Here is an 18,712-nt window from a genome sequence, read left to right on the forward strand (position 1 = left end):
TTAAGTAATAAAGTTATTTTATTTAAATGTTTCACATAGCAATACAAAGTTTCATTTAAAATACTAAATATTCAACTTCATATTTTTGCTGTATCAAATCAAATGCTGACTAAGTCACCTCTCGAGTGCAAAGGGTCAGAGACGAGCATTCTTCCGATAACGTTTTCCCCACGATTAAAATATAAATGAAACATTTCCATCCGTCGAGTACGGAACGACAAAATACGACTTTAATCGTAGCAAGTTGATTCAATTCTTAACCCACTTCGGATTTTACGATTCCACGGTGGAGTATAAATATTATCGCCGGCGGATAATAATGAATTCAATTATATCGATCACACGGTGTCCACAGGAAGACGCGTGTAGGCGGAGGAAGCAGAAAAGTTTTCAGCTCGTTCGTGGAACAGTGAATGATAAGACGCATAATTTCAGTCATATGCTCACGTAGCACCGGCGAATATAGTGGGTCACTGGATCACGTACGTTGGTCACACACAGGTGTACGCTCACGAGGGAATCCAGTAGCAGGATATGGAGAGAAACGGCGTTTGACCGGTCCCCGATCGTTCTGTCCATCTGTCGTCTTGCACGGGCTCAACGATGCACTCGCAAATCGACTTTCCTGTCATCCTGAATCTTTTTTACGCTCCGCCATAACGCGTTGTGGAGCACGCCTAAATCGTACGCGTTACACAATTAACAATTCCGTTGAGGATCGTTGCGTAAATCGGTGATCAGACATTCCTTAGAGTTATCTATTGTTTTGACTATAGTTTTTATAGATTTTTTGATGTTTCCATAGGAAGAAGCAGAAATGGAGCATTTTATTGATTGCGATCATTTGCTTCTCTGTAGAACTCTGATGTCTAAATTGTTGATTACTGAGTTAATTAATGGAGTTTGAGCTTTAAAATGGAAGCTTGCACTGTTTATATTATTTTGTATAACAATGTATGTTACTATTTTCTGTGATTGGTAGTTAAATATTATTTGTATTATTTGTACTCATTGCTTATTAATTCAAACAACCGGAGAAGCTGTTTAAACTGAAGCTAACTTCTCTCTAATCTAGAAAACGTAGATCGTTTTGCTATTTATTAGTTTAATTTATTGTTCATTCATTATTTATTAATTTTATTTATCGTCTACTCATTGCTTATTCATTCAAACAACCGGGGAAGCTACTTAAATTGAAGCTAACTTCTATCTAATCTAGAAAACGTAGATCGTTTTGCTATTTATTAGTTTAATTTATTGTTCATTTATCATTTATTCATTTCATTTATCGTCTACTCATTGCTTATTAATATAAACAACTAGGGAAACTTTTTAAATTGAAGCTAACTTCTCTCTAATCTAGAAAACTTAAATCGTTTTGCTAAATCATCGCAATCTCAAGAAATACGTTACTGAAAAATATTCGAGAAACTTTCAACGCATAGTCATTCTCGTAAAGCTTTACATTTTCAAAGAACATTGACACAACACAATGGAAAATATACAAAACAATAAAACCAAAAACGAAAGACAATAAAACCTCGTTAGTTCAGACTTATCTGTGACTCTCATCGTTTCCCAAAATTTTAACGACGACCCGCGTATTAACATCACGAATCGCTACACGAGAATGATTTATCCGACCCGTTCCTCCCGGAAGATGTCGCCAGGGATTGCTGAAAAATGTAAAAATCCTGCCGAAAAGGATTACTTTTCGATGTAATGCAACGACTCCGTCGCGGCGGCGGCACGAACAATGGCAAATCGTGAATTCCGGTAAAATTCATGGAACCAATTACTCTTCCCGGTTACGTTCCGCATTTCGAAGCAGTTGTTATCCGTCAGAGTCAAGGTAGGAGGCAGCGTTTCGGCCTTCGATGATACGTTCGCCGGGTTGCGAGTATAAATGAAGGACAATGACCTAATTGCGTGCAGAACATGCAGTGCTTCCTCAACGTCCAATCATCGCGCGCGTGAACTTGTATTCGATTATTTCTGATTGCCACTGGATCGTTCGACTGGCCGGTATTATTTTCGATTTTCCTGGAATTTTCCTCGTTGTATAATTATTTTTTAGTGCAAACGCAGAAGTTCATTGTGATTCTTTCGGAAATAGGAATTCGATCGCAGCAGGCGTTTATTTAAGGACACCAGAATGAAGGTGAGTAACTTTTGATACGATTATTATTATTATTATTTGGAAAGAACACGTTTCAATTTTCAACGATTCAGTGATCGTTAGTTTGAATTGAGAATATAATCTAAATTAATTATGGTCGATTCGTGTGATTTAAAGATTGAAACCTGATAAGTATTTACAGAGATACATTGTCGAACAACCAGGTTTAAGAGACTCTAAGTAGTTTATTTATAGATTTTCTGAATAATTTTATATACCTAGGTAAATATAGTCGCAAATAAATTGTAACTGTAGGAAAGATAAATTACGATACGAAATTGAGTGTAACAAGTGAGTGAATAATTAGGAATAATTTGAGAAAGTTACGTTAACGATGTTTCATTGAAATTTGTTGAATATAATAGGATGTAACGACATCTTAACACATTAATTATCTCTTTAATCTTTCCAGCACATGTTTCTCGTTGATTAATCGGTCGCTGATTTACTGCTAATCGCTTTAAGCATATGTTAACGAATGCTGCATGTGGGTAATGAATTATAATTCCTTCCGATGCACAACCGTTTTTCGTTCGGCGTACAATGTTTTTATCCAATTCGACGCGCAGATATTAAATCAGAAGGTTCGACTTGTAACGATACAGTTGTATAATTCCGATTGAAAAATCATGTTAATAGATCCGACCATCCGATATAGAAACTTGTTCCGTTATGCGACGAAAAAAGAATAGGCGGCCGATGTCTGAGTGTTATCATTAACGGGAAGTAGGCATTTCTACGGTCGTTCTGCGGGAAATACCTCCTTCGTTGAAAACGGGACTAACAAGGAACGAGGAAGACTGTAATTTGCGATTGTGACACAATTATAAGAAACTAGGGTAATGTCGTGTTATATAATAAATTGCATTGGCGATGGTTCCTTATCGAATTAAATATCTACAAATATTAGCGTAATACGGAAGAATTATGCAAATGAAACTGCGTAACGCTTGTAAAATACGAAGTTAGAATGAATTGAGTGATCGCAATCAGTTGAAAAGTTTCTATTACAGTTACTTTATGTTATATATATTATAATATTACTATATATTACTATATATTACTATATATTTAATTACTATATAGTATTATATATTATAATATTATTTTTATATTATTTTATATTATTTTATATTATAATATTTATATTATAATTATAATTTTATATTATAATCTTATATTACAATCTTATATTATAATTATAATATAAATATTATAACAAAATAATATATAAATAATATATATATATATAAATATGTAGTAAATGCAAATTAATTAATTAGTAAAAAGAAAGTTCGACTGAACATCGTGAATTTATTTCTAAACACGGTAAACTACGAACGAGATGATATTGACGAAAGTGTTCGAAAACATGGCGCTGACATTGAAACTAATGGCGCCGTAACAGACGAGAAATTCTTCGTCCGTTCCGACGACAGTGAACGATCCACCTCGAAGAGGCGCATTAAAGACGTGAAAATGAAGTCTAACGATCGCTGCGCATGTTGCATCTACGATCGTCATTTCTAATCCATATGAACCGGACGATCATTTCCACGCTCGACTATTTTCTTTTCGACCTCGCACTCGTCACCGGCTTCTTACCCTCGCTTTTCCTATATCGATGTGGCACACCGTCCCACTTTGTTCGCTAACAACACGCAGCACTTCTCTCTTCGGTTTCATTGCCCGCGACAGCGTTTCTCAAACTACAACACAGCGCGTCACAATGGACGGCCATTGTTGCGCTCGTTGAAGTCACTGTTCGCCGTAACACGCGACGTCGAATAGTAACGAATACAAAAAACAGTCTAACAAAACGATACGTGCGAGCTAAACGCGTTTTGTTATTGTCGATTGTTACTGGGCTGGATTGTTCCTTTCTCATTCAAATCAATTTATTCACGTTGCGGAATGATTGCTGAAGTTCCCGGAATTATTAAGTACTTTGAAATTTTACTTTGGCTGTAATCGTGTTGGTGGAGGTCTGTAATGTTGTTTTCGTAATAAATTTTGTGATATTGTTCACGTGTGTTGCCAGATTTTTTGTCTGAGGAAAAGTTCGGTTCATCGGTTTTACAAAGATGAAAGAAACGAACACTCTCGCCACTTGTTTTACAGATTCTATAAGGTGTAAATATTGTCAAAGGGGCTGTAAATATATTACACCGGTTTCTGAAGGTTCTATCGGCGGTTCGATCGACTAAGCATGGTTTGCACGCCTCAAAGCGGATTTAAAATTAAATGTTCATCTCAGAGATATGAAGGTTTCACCTGAAATAACAAGTTTGATCGCCAAACATTTGAATAATTTTAACGTAATTGGACAAATAAAATATTACGGATTTTACGTAAACTTCAGAAAAATGAAATAAAGATATATATATGTATTAGAGCTAGATTTTTCATGGAAATTTGAAGAATATGAGATAATCATGAAATACTTTATTCATCGCATTCTGTTCTGGATCAGTTTCGAAAATTTGAGGATCGCTGGCCTATGTACTGACTTTATACTAAGAATAAAGGAAGGTGCACGTGTTGATATGTGAATACCGTAAGACACGCGATAGGTCTGTATTTCCGGTTTTAAAATGTCTGCTTTTCCGATCGTTACGAATTCTTCGCGTACCCATAATCATGAATAGAAACCTGTTCTGAAATTCTGTTCCGCTCAAGTATAAAATTTCCGTCGAACGAATTCTTATTAAACGTCGCTAACGAAAAAGTATAAAGATTGGCCATGAAAATTGAAACCAATTATTACGAAAATTCAAAAATATAACATTATTCGATATCACGTAAACACATCAACGTTTAATATTCGATGATACCTGGGTACAGTTACTTTTTACGGTTACTTTTTAATTAATCATAAAATGTTGAGATTTATGTATCTTTCCTAATTGACACAAAATTAACGCTTTTTATATGAAATATTAGTCTTATCTTAATAACGTACGATATTAATTTCAATATTAATACTTTGCACTTTTTCGACTAAAGTGAAAAAAATTCACCGAAGTGTTGACAATAATTTAAGATACAACATTCCTATAGATAATAGAAGACATAGTTATTAAATACTAGTTCTCAATTAGAAATCCATTAACAAACAAAATACGACGAAATAATGTAGTTCAGCATACTTTTCCACTAATTAATACAAATTCTCTATCACAGATTTTCCTTCTGTCATGTTATTCTATTCCTATTTTCTTCGAACAAATAGCAGCGTTCCACTTTCTATATAATTCCTACATTTCGAACGATTTTATTTATAGCCTGCGAAATTTTCACCTTGGAAATATTATACTCTCACGATTCTTACACTTCGTCTCTGACAAAATACGTATCAACAAAGACAGAGTAATAGAAACCAGATAAAACAGTGTCAGATAATAATTTCAAATGATTAATAAGATATTAATATCTAAAATCCCAATACATTCCGATATCTGCGCATGCAAACTCAAAATAACCCAAAAATCGGAACATTCGTTACATATACTTTCCATTAAAGATTTTTTAATCTGCCTGATCGAATAAGCTGCCCCATATCTACGCACGCGAACTCAAAATAACACGAAAATTGGAACATTCGTTACATGTACTTTCCGTTAAAAAATCTGCCTAATCGAATAAGCTGTCCCAATATTTTTCGAGCGGCAGTATAGGTGCGCGCGAGGATCAGCAGACCGTTACACGCAGCAATAACTGGCGATAACCCATCCCGCAAGTCAAGTTTCCCACTAAAAATAGTCGATCGTCCGACACGCTCTATTAAACAAATTTCAGGCGACGAATTGGATATGTTGGTCGCTGGTCCTGTGTGTCTGCCTCGTCGAAGCCAGGTATAAGATCAGAAGGCCCCCGTTACCTCCGCCGCCGCCGCCGAAGCTCGTCTTCAAAAAGAATTGGCCGATCGCCCATAGGATCTCCACGGGGAACACGATGTACATCAACGGGAATTTCCCACCGAAAAGAATGCACCAGAAACCTTTAAACTACAGGTGAATCCCCCGACTCGCGACTTCGGAGTGCGTTCTAGCCGTAGAGCCCCGTTAATTGGCTAAATCGATTAACCCTTAGCACTCCAGATGGTTTCGTAATTTATTCAGCAACTGCGACTAATTTTTATGGTATCTCTAGTAAAAATGAAAAATGCTATAACATCCCTTCGATCTTTTATTTTCCTTGTCAGTAGGAAATTTGGATGTGGAAAATCGAATAATTTTTTCTAAATACAAAATCGCAAAACAAAATTCATAAAATGTTGTCTTTATCGCATTAGGAAATCTTGAAATATTTCTAGTGAAAAACTTCCGAGTGCAAAGAGTTAATTTTACATAGCTACATGTAGGAAATGGAAGAGATAAGAGTACTAAATTATAACAGTAAATACAGAGTCGCAAAGCTAAAGTAAAACAAAATAAAATAAAATAAATAACGTTGATTGCGAGCCGTGATAAGAAATCTCGTTTCAGGATACGTCGACCACCGATGTTCAACATACCCGCTCCTATCTGGCAGAGCCAAATGCCGATTCGGGCTCCCATGAACAATCACGCTGTTCTTCCCCAGCGGCCGCCGGTCAACGAGTTTCACACCGTGAACAAAATGCCCGAGTACAGTCCCGAGTACAGACCGGAAGCCGCGGTGCTACCACCGACGCACAGGGGTAGCGTGGATGACGACAAGGGACCGATTCATACGATTCCCGCGCCGAATCTGAGCATCATGGACAAGCCCTTCAACGGAGAGACCAATGCGCAGGAGATGATACATCGTCAGCAGACTACTGACCCTTCTTACAAGATTCATCAACACGGTTCGTTGGAAATTGGATTAGAACTTTTGAATATTATCTTTGGGTACATTGATATTTTATTACGGTTAACCCTTTGCACTCGGAAGTATTTCGTTGGAAATACTTAACATTTTCTAACTAGACGAAGATGCGATTTCTCTTTGAGTTAATTTCAAAAAATATCAGATGAAGTAAAATTATAAAATTTGATATTTAATATTGGTGTATAATGCATCGGTGCGTGAAATATTGGGATAAAAGAGCTTCGTTTCTCATTGTACGAAAAGGTAATCTATTTGATACAAGGGAAGCCATTTACCAAGATTAACCAAGGTTAAAAATTAAATGGAAAAATGCTAATGTTCGGATAAAATATAAATATAACCGCATTTTCCTATTTCTTTTCAGGATCTTTGCTACCGAACTTCGACATCGCTACGATCAGCACAAGCTTAGCACCGCAGAAGCCAGTGACCAGTCCAACGCCGACACATCACTACGAAGTTACCGAAACCAACGATATCAATCAGAAAGATTATCAAACCGTTCTACCAACGTTCCTGCCTCCGGAATTCGCGACAGGACTGTCGACCATAGTGAATCCCGATCTACAGACGAACGATGTCTATCTGAGTAATCAACCAGCGTCGAATATCGGACTGATCGGGACTAATATACAACTAGGACAACCGAACTTACCGATGCAAACGAATCTTCACAGCTCTCTACACGTCGGATTCCCCGAAACTGCTGGCCAAACACCGTACATCATAAATCAACAGATACCTGATTTACACGTTGGTCATCCGGCACCGGCCGGTCCTCCGCTCTCGGCTACCCAGCTCTACGATCTTTTGAACAGCTTTCCGCAAAAGATGCCGGAGCAATATCAAACAGGTAAGGTTCACATACAAGGTAAGGTAATACAAGATTATACAGTGGTTGTGTAACATGTTCGTGCACTGTTCAGTTCCAATTAAATTTCGAGAAGTAATGTTTTTAGGACAATCACTTCACGCGTATTGTTAGAAACCTTTGTGAAATATTGCCAATTTTCGAAATCAATATTTTATATTGATATATATATTTAATCAATATATATATTATATGAATGCACTGTTCAAAAAGAAATGAGGATAAAACAAAATAAATATTCTATTCTATTATATATATTATATATCCTATTATATATAATATGATAGTATTATATATAATAGATATATAATAGATATAATAGAATAGAATATTTATTCTGTTTGATACTCATTTCCTTTTGAACAATACATTCATTGAAAGATGCATACAGAAAACTTACATGAACTTACGGTGAAAAGTCATAGTGGAATACCCTCGATTGAATACAATGGAAAATCTGCCATTTTTTCCACATTACTCATTGTTTCGTAATTTTCCCATATTTTAATTATTTATGCGCGAAATAAATTCTTTTCTCTCGCAATATAAGCCGTGGTTATAGTTATGAGATGCATGGAATTTTTTTCTTGCTGAACTAATTGAACGTTGCATTAATGATAATACATGAAATCACAAGAAATGAAGTTTCATCGATGCGGGGTATCAGTTGAAACTAAAGACACGAGCAAAGTGACAAGATAAATCGAAGCGCATTGATTCCAGGTCAACAACCCCAACTTCAGCAGCACATACTTCAGCAGCAACTCGGTCAATTCTTCCAGCCTACTGGAGTAACAGGTTTCTCGCAGCCCCAGATGCAATCATTCAATTACGACGAGCAAGATAACAAGGAGCAACAGCAGCAGCAGGTTCTGTTCAATCAGGATTACGTCGACGGGAGGGTAAATATGAATTACAACGTGGGCTCGGAGGCTTCCGAGGAGAACCAGGAAGGCAATAATCTGCAGCAGAACGAAGATCTCCCGTACATCGGCGACAGCTCCGAGCCGCTGGAAAATAACATCGAGTACGACGAGACGAACGACCAGAACCAGCAGGCGACCTATTTCAACAAAGCGGTAAATAACGACGCCATCTCCACGGAATTTTACACGACACTGCCGAATCGCGACGCGGCTGAGAAATTAGCAGCATTAGCTGCAGCTGGGAACGTTAACAGTCAATTGATAGGAAAACTTCGACAGCAGCAGCAACAACAGCAACAACAGCAACAGCAACAGCAGCAGCAGCTACAACAACAACAAAAGCAACTGCAACAGCAACAGCAGCAGCAGCTGCAACAACAACAACAGCAGCAGCAGCTGCAACAACAACAACATCAAGAGACTGTAGAAGATGAAGAATCTATACCTTCTAATCATAAACACGAGAATTATGAGACGAATCAACAGATTAATGAAAACTACGATTACAAGTCCGATCAAGATCGAATGAAAAATCGGCAGAAGCAACGACTGCAAGAGCAGCAATACGAAGAACGAAAGGAGTACGATAGGCAGCAGCATCGTCAAAGGCAGAGTAGCGTGTACAGTAATAAACGACCTCTAAGAATTATGGTGCCTGATCAGAATGAGTACAATAACGGGGAATCGCAGAATGACGATGGCCAAGAAAGTGCAGATGTTGAGTACGAGTACGAGAGCGATGAAGGAGATATTGCGAGTTCGCAGTCCGATGGTAGAACGCCTGAACAGTCGACATCTGGGTACGGTTCACGTTTAAACCCGAAGAGCACGGTTTAAACTGTCGTTGTCAGAGTATTCTGTATATACCGTGAATATTTATTGCAATCCTATTAACCGGTTAGCTACAGTTCAGGGTTTTTGTGTAAGTTACTCGATAACGAGCGAGGTAACTTCGAAATGGGAACTCGCATGCTGTTTCCGCGGAGTATGTCGACGGGACTTGCGCTTAGAAAAAAGAACGGAACGAAAGCAAAAGCAGATTCTCCTTACGGCACGAATCACCCGCTTTGTCGAATATTTCTTGCGTACAGACGACTTTCGTTGACAGTACCACTGGGAACAGCCGCTGTTTAGGGGACATGATAATTTATTTGAAATTTATTTATTGTTAGGTAATCGTTGTTGTACCCGAATTCGATTATATCAATGAAGACGAACAGACGATTGATTTACAGAATTGAATTTTTTTTTTTTATTTCAATCATTGCGCATCACCAATTTGTGTTACACTTATATATGTACATATGTATCAACGAGGTAATTCTATATGGTATAGGAGCCATTCTGGGTTAGGTACAAACGAAAACATCTAACGAGATTTTATTCATCAAGGATCACAAGTTTTTACCTCCTTCTTTCCTCCGCCTTATAAAACTAGCCAATGAAACAAGTATTCAATAAAAAATATCTTACAGGATACGACTATCAGCTGGCCAATGCCATTATCGTCGCTTGCGTGTAAGTGAAAGTGAATCTTGAGAAACGAAATCTCACTCGAACAGAAATAAGGGTATTTAAGCAGTACAATGCTTGCATATCCACGAAATTTAAAATGTCATAACCCGACGATAATTTATAAGGAAATATTACTATGATCGATCCATAAACCACGGTTTACCGTCGTCGGTGAGCCGTTTTGTGAGAATATCGCAGCCAGTTTCTGTAACTAACAGCGTATGCTCGAACTGTGCTGACCATTGACCGTCTGCAGTGACCGCTGTCCATTTATCTGGCCATGTTTCGTCTCTCCACGTGCCCAGGGATATCATTGGTTCTATAGTAAAGCAATGCCCTGGTTTCATAACGCCTACAGCTTTATTTTCTGAAAACAATTGCAAAGAATTTATATTAAAAGGAACATTATATTAAGAAGAAAGTAAAAGTGACAAATGAATTTAAAAAGAGAATACTCACTGGCATAATGAGGTACACTTGGCGCAGTATGGAATAAACGATGAATTCCGTGACCACAATAGCTGCGCACTACGCTACACCCATGGGCTTGCGCATATTTTTGAATAACATTTCCAATTTCTCTGTATTTTTCACCTGGTCGAACGATATCGATAGCTTTCGCTAAACATTCATAAGTAACTTCCACTAATTTCTTTACTTCTGGTTTCACATTACCGACTAGAAACGTTTCATTTAAGTCACCGTGAAAACCATTATGATACACGGTTACATCAACTACAAGGGGAAACAATTATAAAATTATTTTAAATAAATTAAAGGTATATTTATAAAATGTAATATATATTACCATTGCAAATATCTCCATCTTGAAGTGGTCTGGTATCGGGAATACCATGACAAATTACTTCATTCACGGAAGTGCAACAACTAGCTGGGAACTGATAATAATTCAAGGGGGATGGATAGCAGTCCCTCTCGATACAAGCTTCGTGAACAGCTTTGTCAATCTCAGCAGTTGTAACACCCACATCACAGGTACGTGCTGCCTCATCTAACACTTCACGTCCAAGCTATGAGAGTAATTCTGATTTATGCCTCCCTTCTTTGTTAAAAAGAAAATAAAAGTATACTCAAAAGAAAGAAATTTTGATATACAACAACTTGATGCAGTTCAAAGAATTCTAAATACAATTTAGGATTTGTAAAATTTATAGAAATAGATATACCTTACAAGCTACCCGCATACCCTCAATTTCCTCGTCATCAAGAACTTTTATCTGGGCATAATCTCGAACAGCTTGTTCACTTATAGGAATACCAGTTGGATGTGTAGCATAATCTGGACGTTTAATACTTTCAGGTACTTCTCGACGAGGTTCTTTTTTATAAGGTCTTAATTGTCCAGTATAATGATAATAGGGCCATGGATTATATTCATTAGATGTATCTCCACCTGTTCTTCCTATACAAAAAATATAATTTTGATTTTATTTTATGTAGAATATTTGTAGTTACTTTCATACAATATAATCACTTTTGTGAATCAACAATAATTTATTATTTCTTACATTTAACCCATTGCATTACCCTTTAGCTGGGCAAAATACAGGCCACAATTGTAATAGCTGATAAGTGAGATCACTTATAATATTTATATTTGGCGTAAAATTATACCCTTAAGTTTCACTTATGACATTCATGTTTTATTCAAAATTATGATCACAAGTGGGACTCATCAAAGTAGTGCAAAGGGTTAATATTCATTGTTACAAACACGTATTACATAAAAATGACTAATAAACTCACTCGCTATTTTGTGGATAATTTTATGTATTTTCCAACCACTTTTGAAACAATCCTGAAACACATCAACAATATGTACACATACATATTGTACATGTGTATAGTATAAAGCAGTTGATGTTCAAAGCAAAACCATTTATTACAGATAGGAGAAACAAATATTACTGATGCATTATTCACTCTTATTTGAATTAAAATATTGCAACGTTAATATTTATAAACGATACACGCACGTGCAGGTACCATATTAATAATAAAACCTAAAGACAATCCTAAATAGTGGCAATTGTTGAAATAATTAAGTAAATATAAGTAGGATTCGAAATATGAGATTTCGTCATTACTGTCACATGATGTGAATAAAAGTATCAAGCATTAAGAGGTGTCGAAGATCTTTAACTCATTTCACGGCCTAACCTAGAAAATTATGGTTTCCTACCTGGGTGCAGAAATAAGAACCTTGTATACCAATTTTCAAACAAGTTGGACACCGAAGACTGGCCACATTATTGCAACCGGGCGTTTCGCATATACCGTAAACAAATGGCATTTTTAACGGATTATCGTTAGAAACTTGTATAACGTGATTCAACGAACGAGGCACGAACAGGAAGCAGTAATTTGAGACGATCCTGTGCTGTTTTACCGATTGATTCGACCGTTAGTCCATAGCACCAGAGACGAGGTATTGCATAGACATATCATGCGACGTAAAATTTAATCACCGATCCCGGTGATACTCCGCACCATTTTCATGTTACGCTCTGTTATATCGACAAAGGCTGGTTTTGCATCGCAGCACTATAAGCGATAAGAATGAGAATCAAAAACGTTGGAAATTTCAATGAAAATTAGTACACTATTACCGATATCAAAAATTCTTTACTCATTATATCGAACGTCGCAAGGTGACGTTTCAGCAGTAAAATAATGCGGTATCTTATAAATGACGGTTGACAGTCAAATACAGTGAAACAAAGAGAATAATCTCAATATTGTTCACTCGTAATTACGGACACAATGGAGAACAATCATAAGCAGTTACCAGAACGTAGCCAATAAACAATTACCGTGATCAGGTAACCGTCATCACGTTTACTGACTTCTTCCTTGATTCACTCCCATTGTTATTGCGATGAAATGTATAATTTAAGTTATCCGTTAAGGCTAAAGTAACGTTAGAATTAAGTTGGCTAAGGAAGACGTCGACCGTTAAAAATAAGATTTAGCATTAAAAAGAGACGTTGATGAAATTCAGTTTCCACCCTCTCTAGGTCTCGTTCGCAGCAACCTCCACGTGGTGAGACCTGGAAACTAGCATTATCGCCGATTGAGATAGTTCCTATCCGGTTAGAGTGTATCGAGCAGTTACTCTTTAGCTTCATTTATCTCCTTTTCTCTAAGACTCTGGTCTTCCTTGGACCTCTCTGACCATCCTACCTCAATTATGGTCTGCTCCTACCTCACCGTTGGCCACTACCAACACTACTGACCATTTCAGATCAATGCAGATCCATGCTGACCAGTATTGATCGGTGCTAAGTGGTTCATAGCAGGGACTCCTTCCTCGATTCACTCCTTTTTCTCCCTTATTTCGATAATTTTTTGGCACACGAGACATTTCCATATAAAGTGTAAGATAGAACTAACAAATAGAACTTGTAAGTTCCTTTTAAGTTAGCCTTAAACTCAAGAAAGAAGACATTGATCATGCGCTGTAGGAAATTTCTTTTCTCATTTTAGTATATAAATTTTTTAATACAATGAATAATCCATGCTGTTCTGTATATAGCATGTTATGCATATAGCAACAAGAATATTTGTTTTCGAAAATCTGTGCTTTTGGCTGGTAGCGACATCCGTGACAAAACGCTCAAACTGGTAGACACGTTACCGATCTTTTCAAAAAGTTACAACAGTCTGAATATAGGCAATTTTTCATACCAGTGTATATTTATTATTTAAATGTATATTACTATTAATTTATATTAAGAACTAAATTTTTAGACACCTCTGTAGTACACCAATGAGCAATAATGATATAATGTTTAGTGTGCATTGTGAATGGGTCTGTAATTGACGTACACCGATTCAATGTATGCATTCGATTGAACGCTGTTGTTTACATCAACCTTTTTTCACTTCTTTACTTCAATTTTCCATTGAAAAACATTACGCTCTCAATGAAATTACATTTTTTTCATCCAATAAATTTCGTTCCATTTATTTGTATAATGGGACGTGTCATAACAGGATGTAGATATTGTACAAACGTTCGAGTCATACAATAAACACTGACCTGTCATTCACATCGATAAATATGTTTATTAATCGACAAGTATCTGCGTAACGTAAGTAGCATAATAAAATAACTGACGAATGAGATAGTAAACGTGATCGTGAGTAATTCATCGTTTTCTCCTTTTCAGAAATTTAAATAAGAGAATGTTATACTGATCCATCATTATACACATTATTTAGCCCACGCAAACAAAATGTTTGTCTACTTGAGTAAAAAGATTGCAATACCAAACAATTTCCGCCTTAATTGTTTAGCATGGAATCAGAAGGATGGTTACATAGCAGTCGGCGGGGAAGATGGTCTGTTGAAAGTGCTTCGGGTTGATTCAAATCCCAATCCATCTACCGGTAGTGGAAAGTCTCGTAATATAACAGCTGCTAGTAACTTAAGCATGAATCAAACATTGGAGGGACATAATGGTCACGTGCAAGTAGTCACTTGGAACGAACAGCACCAAAAGCTGACCTCCAGCGATGAGAATGGAATAATAATTGTCTGGATGTTGTACAAAGGTTCTTGGTACGACGAAATGATAAACAACTGCAACAAATCAACAGTAAAAGGAATGGCATGGAGTACCGATGGACTGAAAATCTGCATAGTTTACGAAGATGGAACTGTTATCGTTGGGTCAGTAGATGGTAACAGAATCTGGGGGAAAGAATTGAAGGGTATATCTCTTGCCGCAGTCCAATGGTCTCCAGATGGAAAACTGTTGTTGTTTGGTTTGAAAAATGGCGAAGTTCATCTGTACGATAATCAAGGAGTATTTTTAACAAAGTTGAACACGATACCGCTGAACAGTGGCCAGAGTCAAACAATAGTGGCCTTACAGTGGTACGACGGTAGGAACGGTTACGTCGCTCTGGATTGCCCGACTCTGGCCATCTGCTACAGAAACGGCAAAATACAATTGATGCGAAACACGAACGACGACAATCCGATTGTTCTTGAGACCGGCGTGACGACTGCATGGTGTTGTTGGAACAGCTACGGTTCACTGTTGGCGGTGACAGGTATGATGCCGTTACTAGGGAACGGAGAGACAAAGGACACGAATGTGATTCAGTTTTACACGCCGTTCGGTAAACACATGAGAACGCTGAGAGTACCCGGTAGAGAGGTGACCTGTTGCGCCTGGGAAGGAGGGTCTCTCAGAGTAGCTTTGTCCATCGATTCGCACATATATTTCGCAAATATTCGACTAGATTACAAATGGACTTATTTCAGCAAAACGGTCGTGTACACGAACGAGAGGATCAGCAAGGACGGTATTTCCATTATGTTTTGGAACACGGTGAACAACACGTGTTGCACGAAACACGTGAGAGCACTGATATCGATAGATTCGCACGGAGAGCATTGTGTACTGGCAGTGATGAACGACCCCGCGCAGGGTTCAGAACGATTCGCGCTTTTGGTTTGCAATTCCATAGCCACCCCGATCGACTCGAAGTTCATAAACTTGGAGCCGCTATGGGTGAGCATGACCAACAGCCTCGTGATCACCGCATCCAAGAATAATTTTCTCGTGTGGAACTACCGCAGTCCGCACAACGGTCCGCTGCACGCGGGCAAAGCAAGGAGGGAGAAGATTTATCACATCGACGAGACGCCAACGGGCGTGACGGAAGTCATTCAAGACCTGGACAAGGACAGGTCGTTCGAAACACCGATCAACACGAAAGCAACCATGGACCCGATTTGCTGTCTGTCCGCGACGGAAAATGTCCTGTTGATCGGCAGAGAATCGGGCATGATTCAGCGGTACTCCCTGCCGCAAATAACTCTCACGAACCGGTACAATACGGCATGCAAACTTTCCAAAATATCGATCAATTGCGACTCGTCCCGTGCCTCCGTCATGGATTCGAACGGCGTGTTGACGATGCTGGACCTGGAGACGGATTCCAGGAGGACAGGCTCGAAAGACGGAGGATCGACGGAGGATATAAAGAAGTTCGAAAGGAAAGACGTATGGGCCATGTGCTGGGCGGAAGATAATCCGACGCTCCTGGCCATCATGGAGAAGACCAGAATGTACGTGCTGAGGGAATTCGACCCCGAAGAGCCGATCTCGTGTTCCGGGTACATATGTTCGTTCCGAGATTTAGAGATACGTTGTGTCCTGTTGGACGACCTTATGCAGAAACCGGAGGACACTAGGAAAGAGTTGATAGTGGACTTAGAAGTGAAGTCGTTGAGGGACACGAGGGAGCTGCTGGTGAAGGTTGGCTCGAAGGAAGCCAACAACTTCATCCAGGACAATCCGCATCCTCGACTGTGGCGTCTGCTGGCGGAGTCGGCGCTCGAGAAGCTGGATCTGGAGACAGCGGAGAACGCGATGGTCCGATGTTCCGATTACCTGGGCATACAGTTCATAAAGCGTCTGCAGAACGTGCACAACGATCAGCTGAAGAAGGCGGAGGTGGCGGCGTACTTGGGCAACTACGAGGAGGCGGAGAAGCTCTACTTGGACATGGACAGAAGGGACCTTGCTGTTTCGCTGCGACAGAAACTGGGAGATTACTTCCGCGTGGTGCAGCTGATGAAGATGGGCATCGGCGGGTCCGACAAACAGATGGAACACGCCTACAACAAGATCGGCGAGTACTACGCCGAGAGGCAGAATTGGGAGGGAGCGAAGGAGTACTACGAGAAGAGCAGGAACCTGGAGAAGTTGGTCGAATGTTACTACAAACTGGAGGACTTCGTGGAGCTCGCTGGAACGGTGCAGCAACTGCCGGACAAGAGCCCTCTGCTGAAGACGGTGGCCAGACTGCTGGCGTCGGTGGGCATGTGCTCGCAAGCCGTCGCGGCCTACATCAGATACGGGGACGTGAAGTTGGCCGTAGACACGTGCGTTCGTCTGAATCACTGGGACCAGGCCGTCGAGCTGGCCAAGACCTACAAAATGGCGCAGATCGGCGAGCTGCTGAACAAGTACGCGAACCATCTTCTTTCAAACGGCAAGAGACTGCAGGCGATAGAGCTGTACAAGAAGGCGAATTACAATCTCGAGGCAGCCAAATTGCTGCTTCGTCTGGCCGACGAGCAGGCCATACGCAGGATCAGTCCGCTGCGCGTGAAGAAGATCTACGTTCTAGCGGCGTTGCTGATCGAGGAGCACATCAACGGCGCGCCCTCGGTCAAAGGAGCTCGCAGCAACGTCGTGATGGGCCTGGCGGAGAACAACGAGGACAGTCGCGTGATCGAGAACGCTTGGAGGGGCGCGGAAGCGTATCACTTCTTCTTGCTGGCGCACAGGCAGATATACTCGGGGAACTTCGACGCCGCCATGAAAACCGCGCTGCGACTCCGGGAGTACGAGGACATTCTGGAACCGGAGCACGTGTACTGCTTGCTCGCGTTGGCCAGCGCCGTTGACCGCGCGTTCGCCGTCTGCTCGAAGGCCTTCGTCAAGCTGGAGTCGCTGGAGTCCGTCCTGGAATCCACCAGGGAGGAGTACGAGAACTTGGCGGTGGAGATCTTCACGAAGCACAATCCGAAGGACGCTCGCAGCTCGAAGGCGGAGTGCGCCAACTGCGAGAGTCTCGTGCCGGACTGGTGCGTCGCCTGTCCGAACTGCGCCACCAGGTTTCCCGCCTGCATCGTGTCCGGGAAACCGTTGATGGATCTCAGCAACACTTGGATATGCACCGTTTGCAGACACTACGTTGCCAGCGAGCGCGACGTCGTCAACATCAACGCTTGCCCCTTATGCCACAGCACCGTCACGTATATGTAGATTGGATTTCGCTCACGATTCACACTTTTAGTTTCACGCTGACCGACGGTATGCTTCTTTGACACGTTGAACGCCGCACGAGTTCACTGAGGAAAATACACGGAATGGAGAAAATATAATATTGAATCATTATGTTGCGATTCCACGTTCATCTAGCTGAGTGTCACTGTATTATGTAGCATTATCTGTAACATAGAAATGTTTTCAAACAGTCACACCGTTTAATTCAATGAATTATAGTGATTCGATGTGGTTGGGGGTCACCGGTGACCCCCATGGTATTCAACGTGTTAATTTGCAATTCGTCATTTCCTTAAACACGATCGTCAACGTTGGAGTTCTCGACGATGCTCATTCTCAACCGCTTTCACCTCCGACGTTGACGATCTCGATTCCGTCCAACCATAAAGGTATCAATGCCGTCCACTGATGAGAATACATTTATGTACAATTGTTTATAAGATCAATGCACGAGGATATAAACGTATTTGACATTTCACGTGTCCATTCGTAATTTCCCCTCGACGCTCGTCAACGGTATGCTCGACGGGAA

At 39.8% G+C, this 18,712-nt stretch overlaps 3 protein-coding genes across 3 annotated transcripts; 2 read left to right on the forward strand and 1 right to left on the reverse strand.

Moving 5' to 3' along the window:
- The first annotated feature begins 1,939 nt into the window (after positions 1–1,939).
- On the forward strand, positions 1,940–10,065 carry LOC116429171 (uncharacterized). The gene is made up of 6 exons (XM_031981794.2): positions 1,940–2,025; positions 2,117–2,161; positions 5,978–6,192; positions 6,667–7,010; positions 7,398–7,886; positions 8,628–10,065. The coding sequence occupies exons 2-6, from the start codon at positions 2,156–2,158 to the stop codon at positions 9,665–9,667; spliced, it is 2,094 nt and encodes a 697-aa protein (XP_031837654.2). The 5' UTR covers positions 1,940–2,025; positions 2,117–2,155; the 3' UTR covers positions 9,668–10,065.
- Positions 10,066–10,194: 129 nt separating this feature from the next.
- Positions 10,195–12,775, reverse strand: LOC116429172 (methionine aminopeptidase 1). The gene is made up of 6 exons (XM_031981795.2): positions 12,549–12,775; positions 12,113–12,164; positions 11,533–11,768; positions 11,154–11,376; positions 10,805–11,080; positions 10,195–10,712 (listed from the first exon to the last, which is right to left on the reverse strand). Exons 1-6 carry the CDS (start codon positions 12,657–12,659, stop codon positions 10,480–10,482), a joined length of 1,131 nt encoding a protein of 376 aa, XP_031837655.1. The 5' UTR covers positions 12,660–12,775; the 3' UTR covers positions 10,195–10,479.
- A 1,103-nt stretch (positions 12,776–13,878) lies between these two features.
- Positions 13,879–18,658, forward strand: Oseg4 (intraflagellar transport protein Oseg4). The gene is made up of 2 exons (XM_031981817.2): positions 13,879–14,460; positions 14,539–18,658. The coding sequence occupies exon 2, from the start codon at positions 14,605–14,607 to the stop codon at positions 18,157–18,159; it is 3,555 nt and encodes a 1,184-aa protein (XP_031837677.2). The 5' UTR covers positions 13,879–14,460; positions 14,539–14,604; the 3' UTR covers positions 18,160–18,658.
- Positions 18,659–18,712: the final 54 nt, after the last annotated feature.

The sequence above is a fragment of the Nomia melanderi genome, chromosome 3 (assembly GCF_051020985.1).
Source record: "Nomia melanderi isolate GNS246 chromosome 3, iyNomMela1, whole genome shotgun sequence".
In the NCBI taxonomy this organism is placed as follows: domain Eukaryota; kingdom Metazoa; phylum Arthropoda; class Insecta; order Hymenoptera; family Halictidae; genus Nomia; species Nomia melanderi.

Excerpts from the sequence above, each read along its gene's own strand:
- Oseg4 (XM_031981817.2), top strand. The coding sequence starts at position 14,605 with ATGTTTGTCTACTTGAGTAAAAAGATTGCAATACCAAACAATTTCCGC.
- LOC116429172 (XM_031981795.2), bottom strand. The coding sequence starts at position 12,659 with ATGCCATTTGTTTACGGTATATGCGAAACGCCCGGTTGCAATAATGTG. Across the intron at positions 11,081-11,153 it reads AGATGGAGATATTTGCAATG|TTGATGTAACCGTGTATCAT; the intron begins GTAATATATATT and ends TTCCCCTTGTAG. Across the intron at positions 10,713-10,804 it reads AAGTGTACCTCATTATGCCA|AAAATAAAGCTGTAGGCGTT; the intron begins GTGAGTATTCTC and ends AATTGTTTTCAG.
- LOC116429171 (XM_031981794.2), top strand. Across the intron at positions 6,193-6,666 it reads CAGAAACCTTTAAACTACAG|GATACGTCGACCACCGATGT; the intron begins GTGAATCCCCCG and ends ATCTCGTTTCAG. Across the intron at positions 7,887-8,627 it reads GCCGGAGCAATATCAAACAG|GTCAACAACCCCAACTTCAG; the intron begins GTAAGGTTCACA and ends CATTGATTCCAG.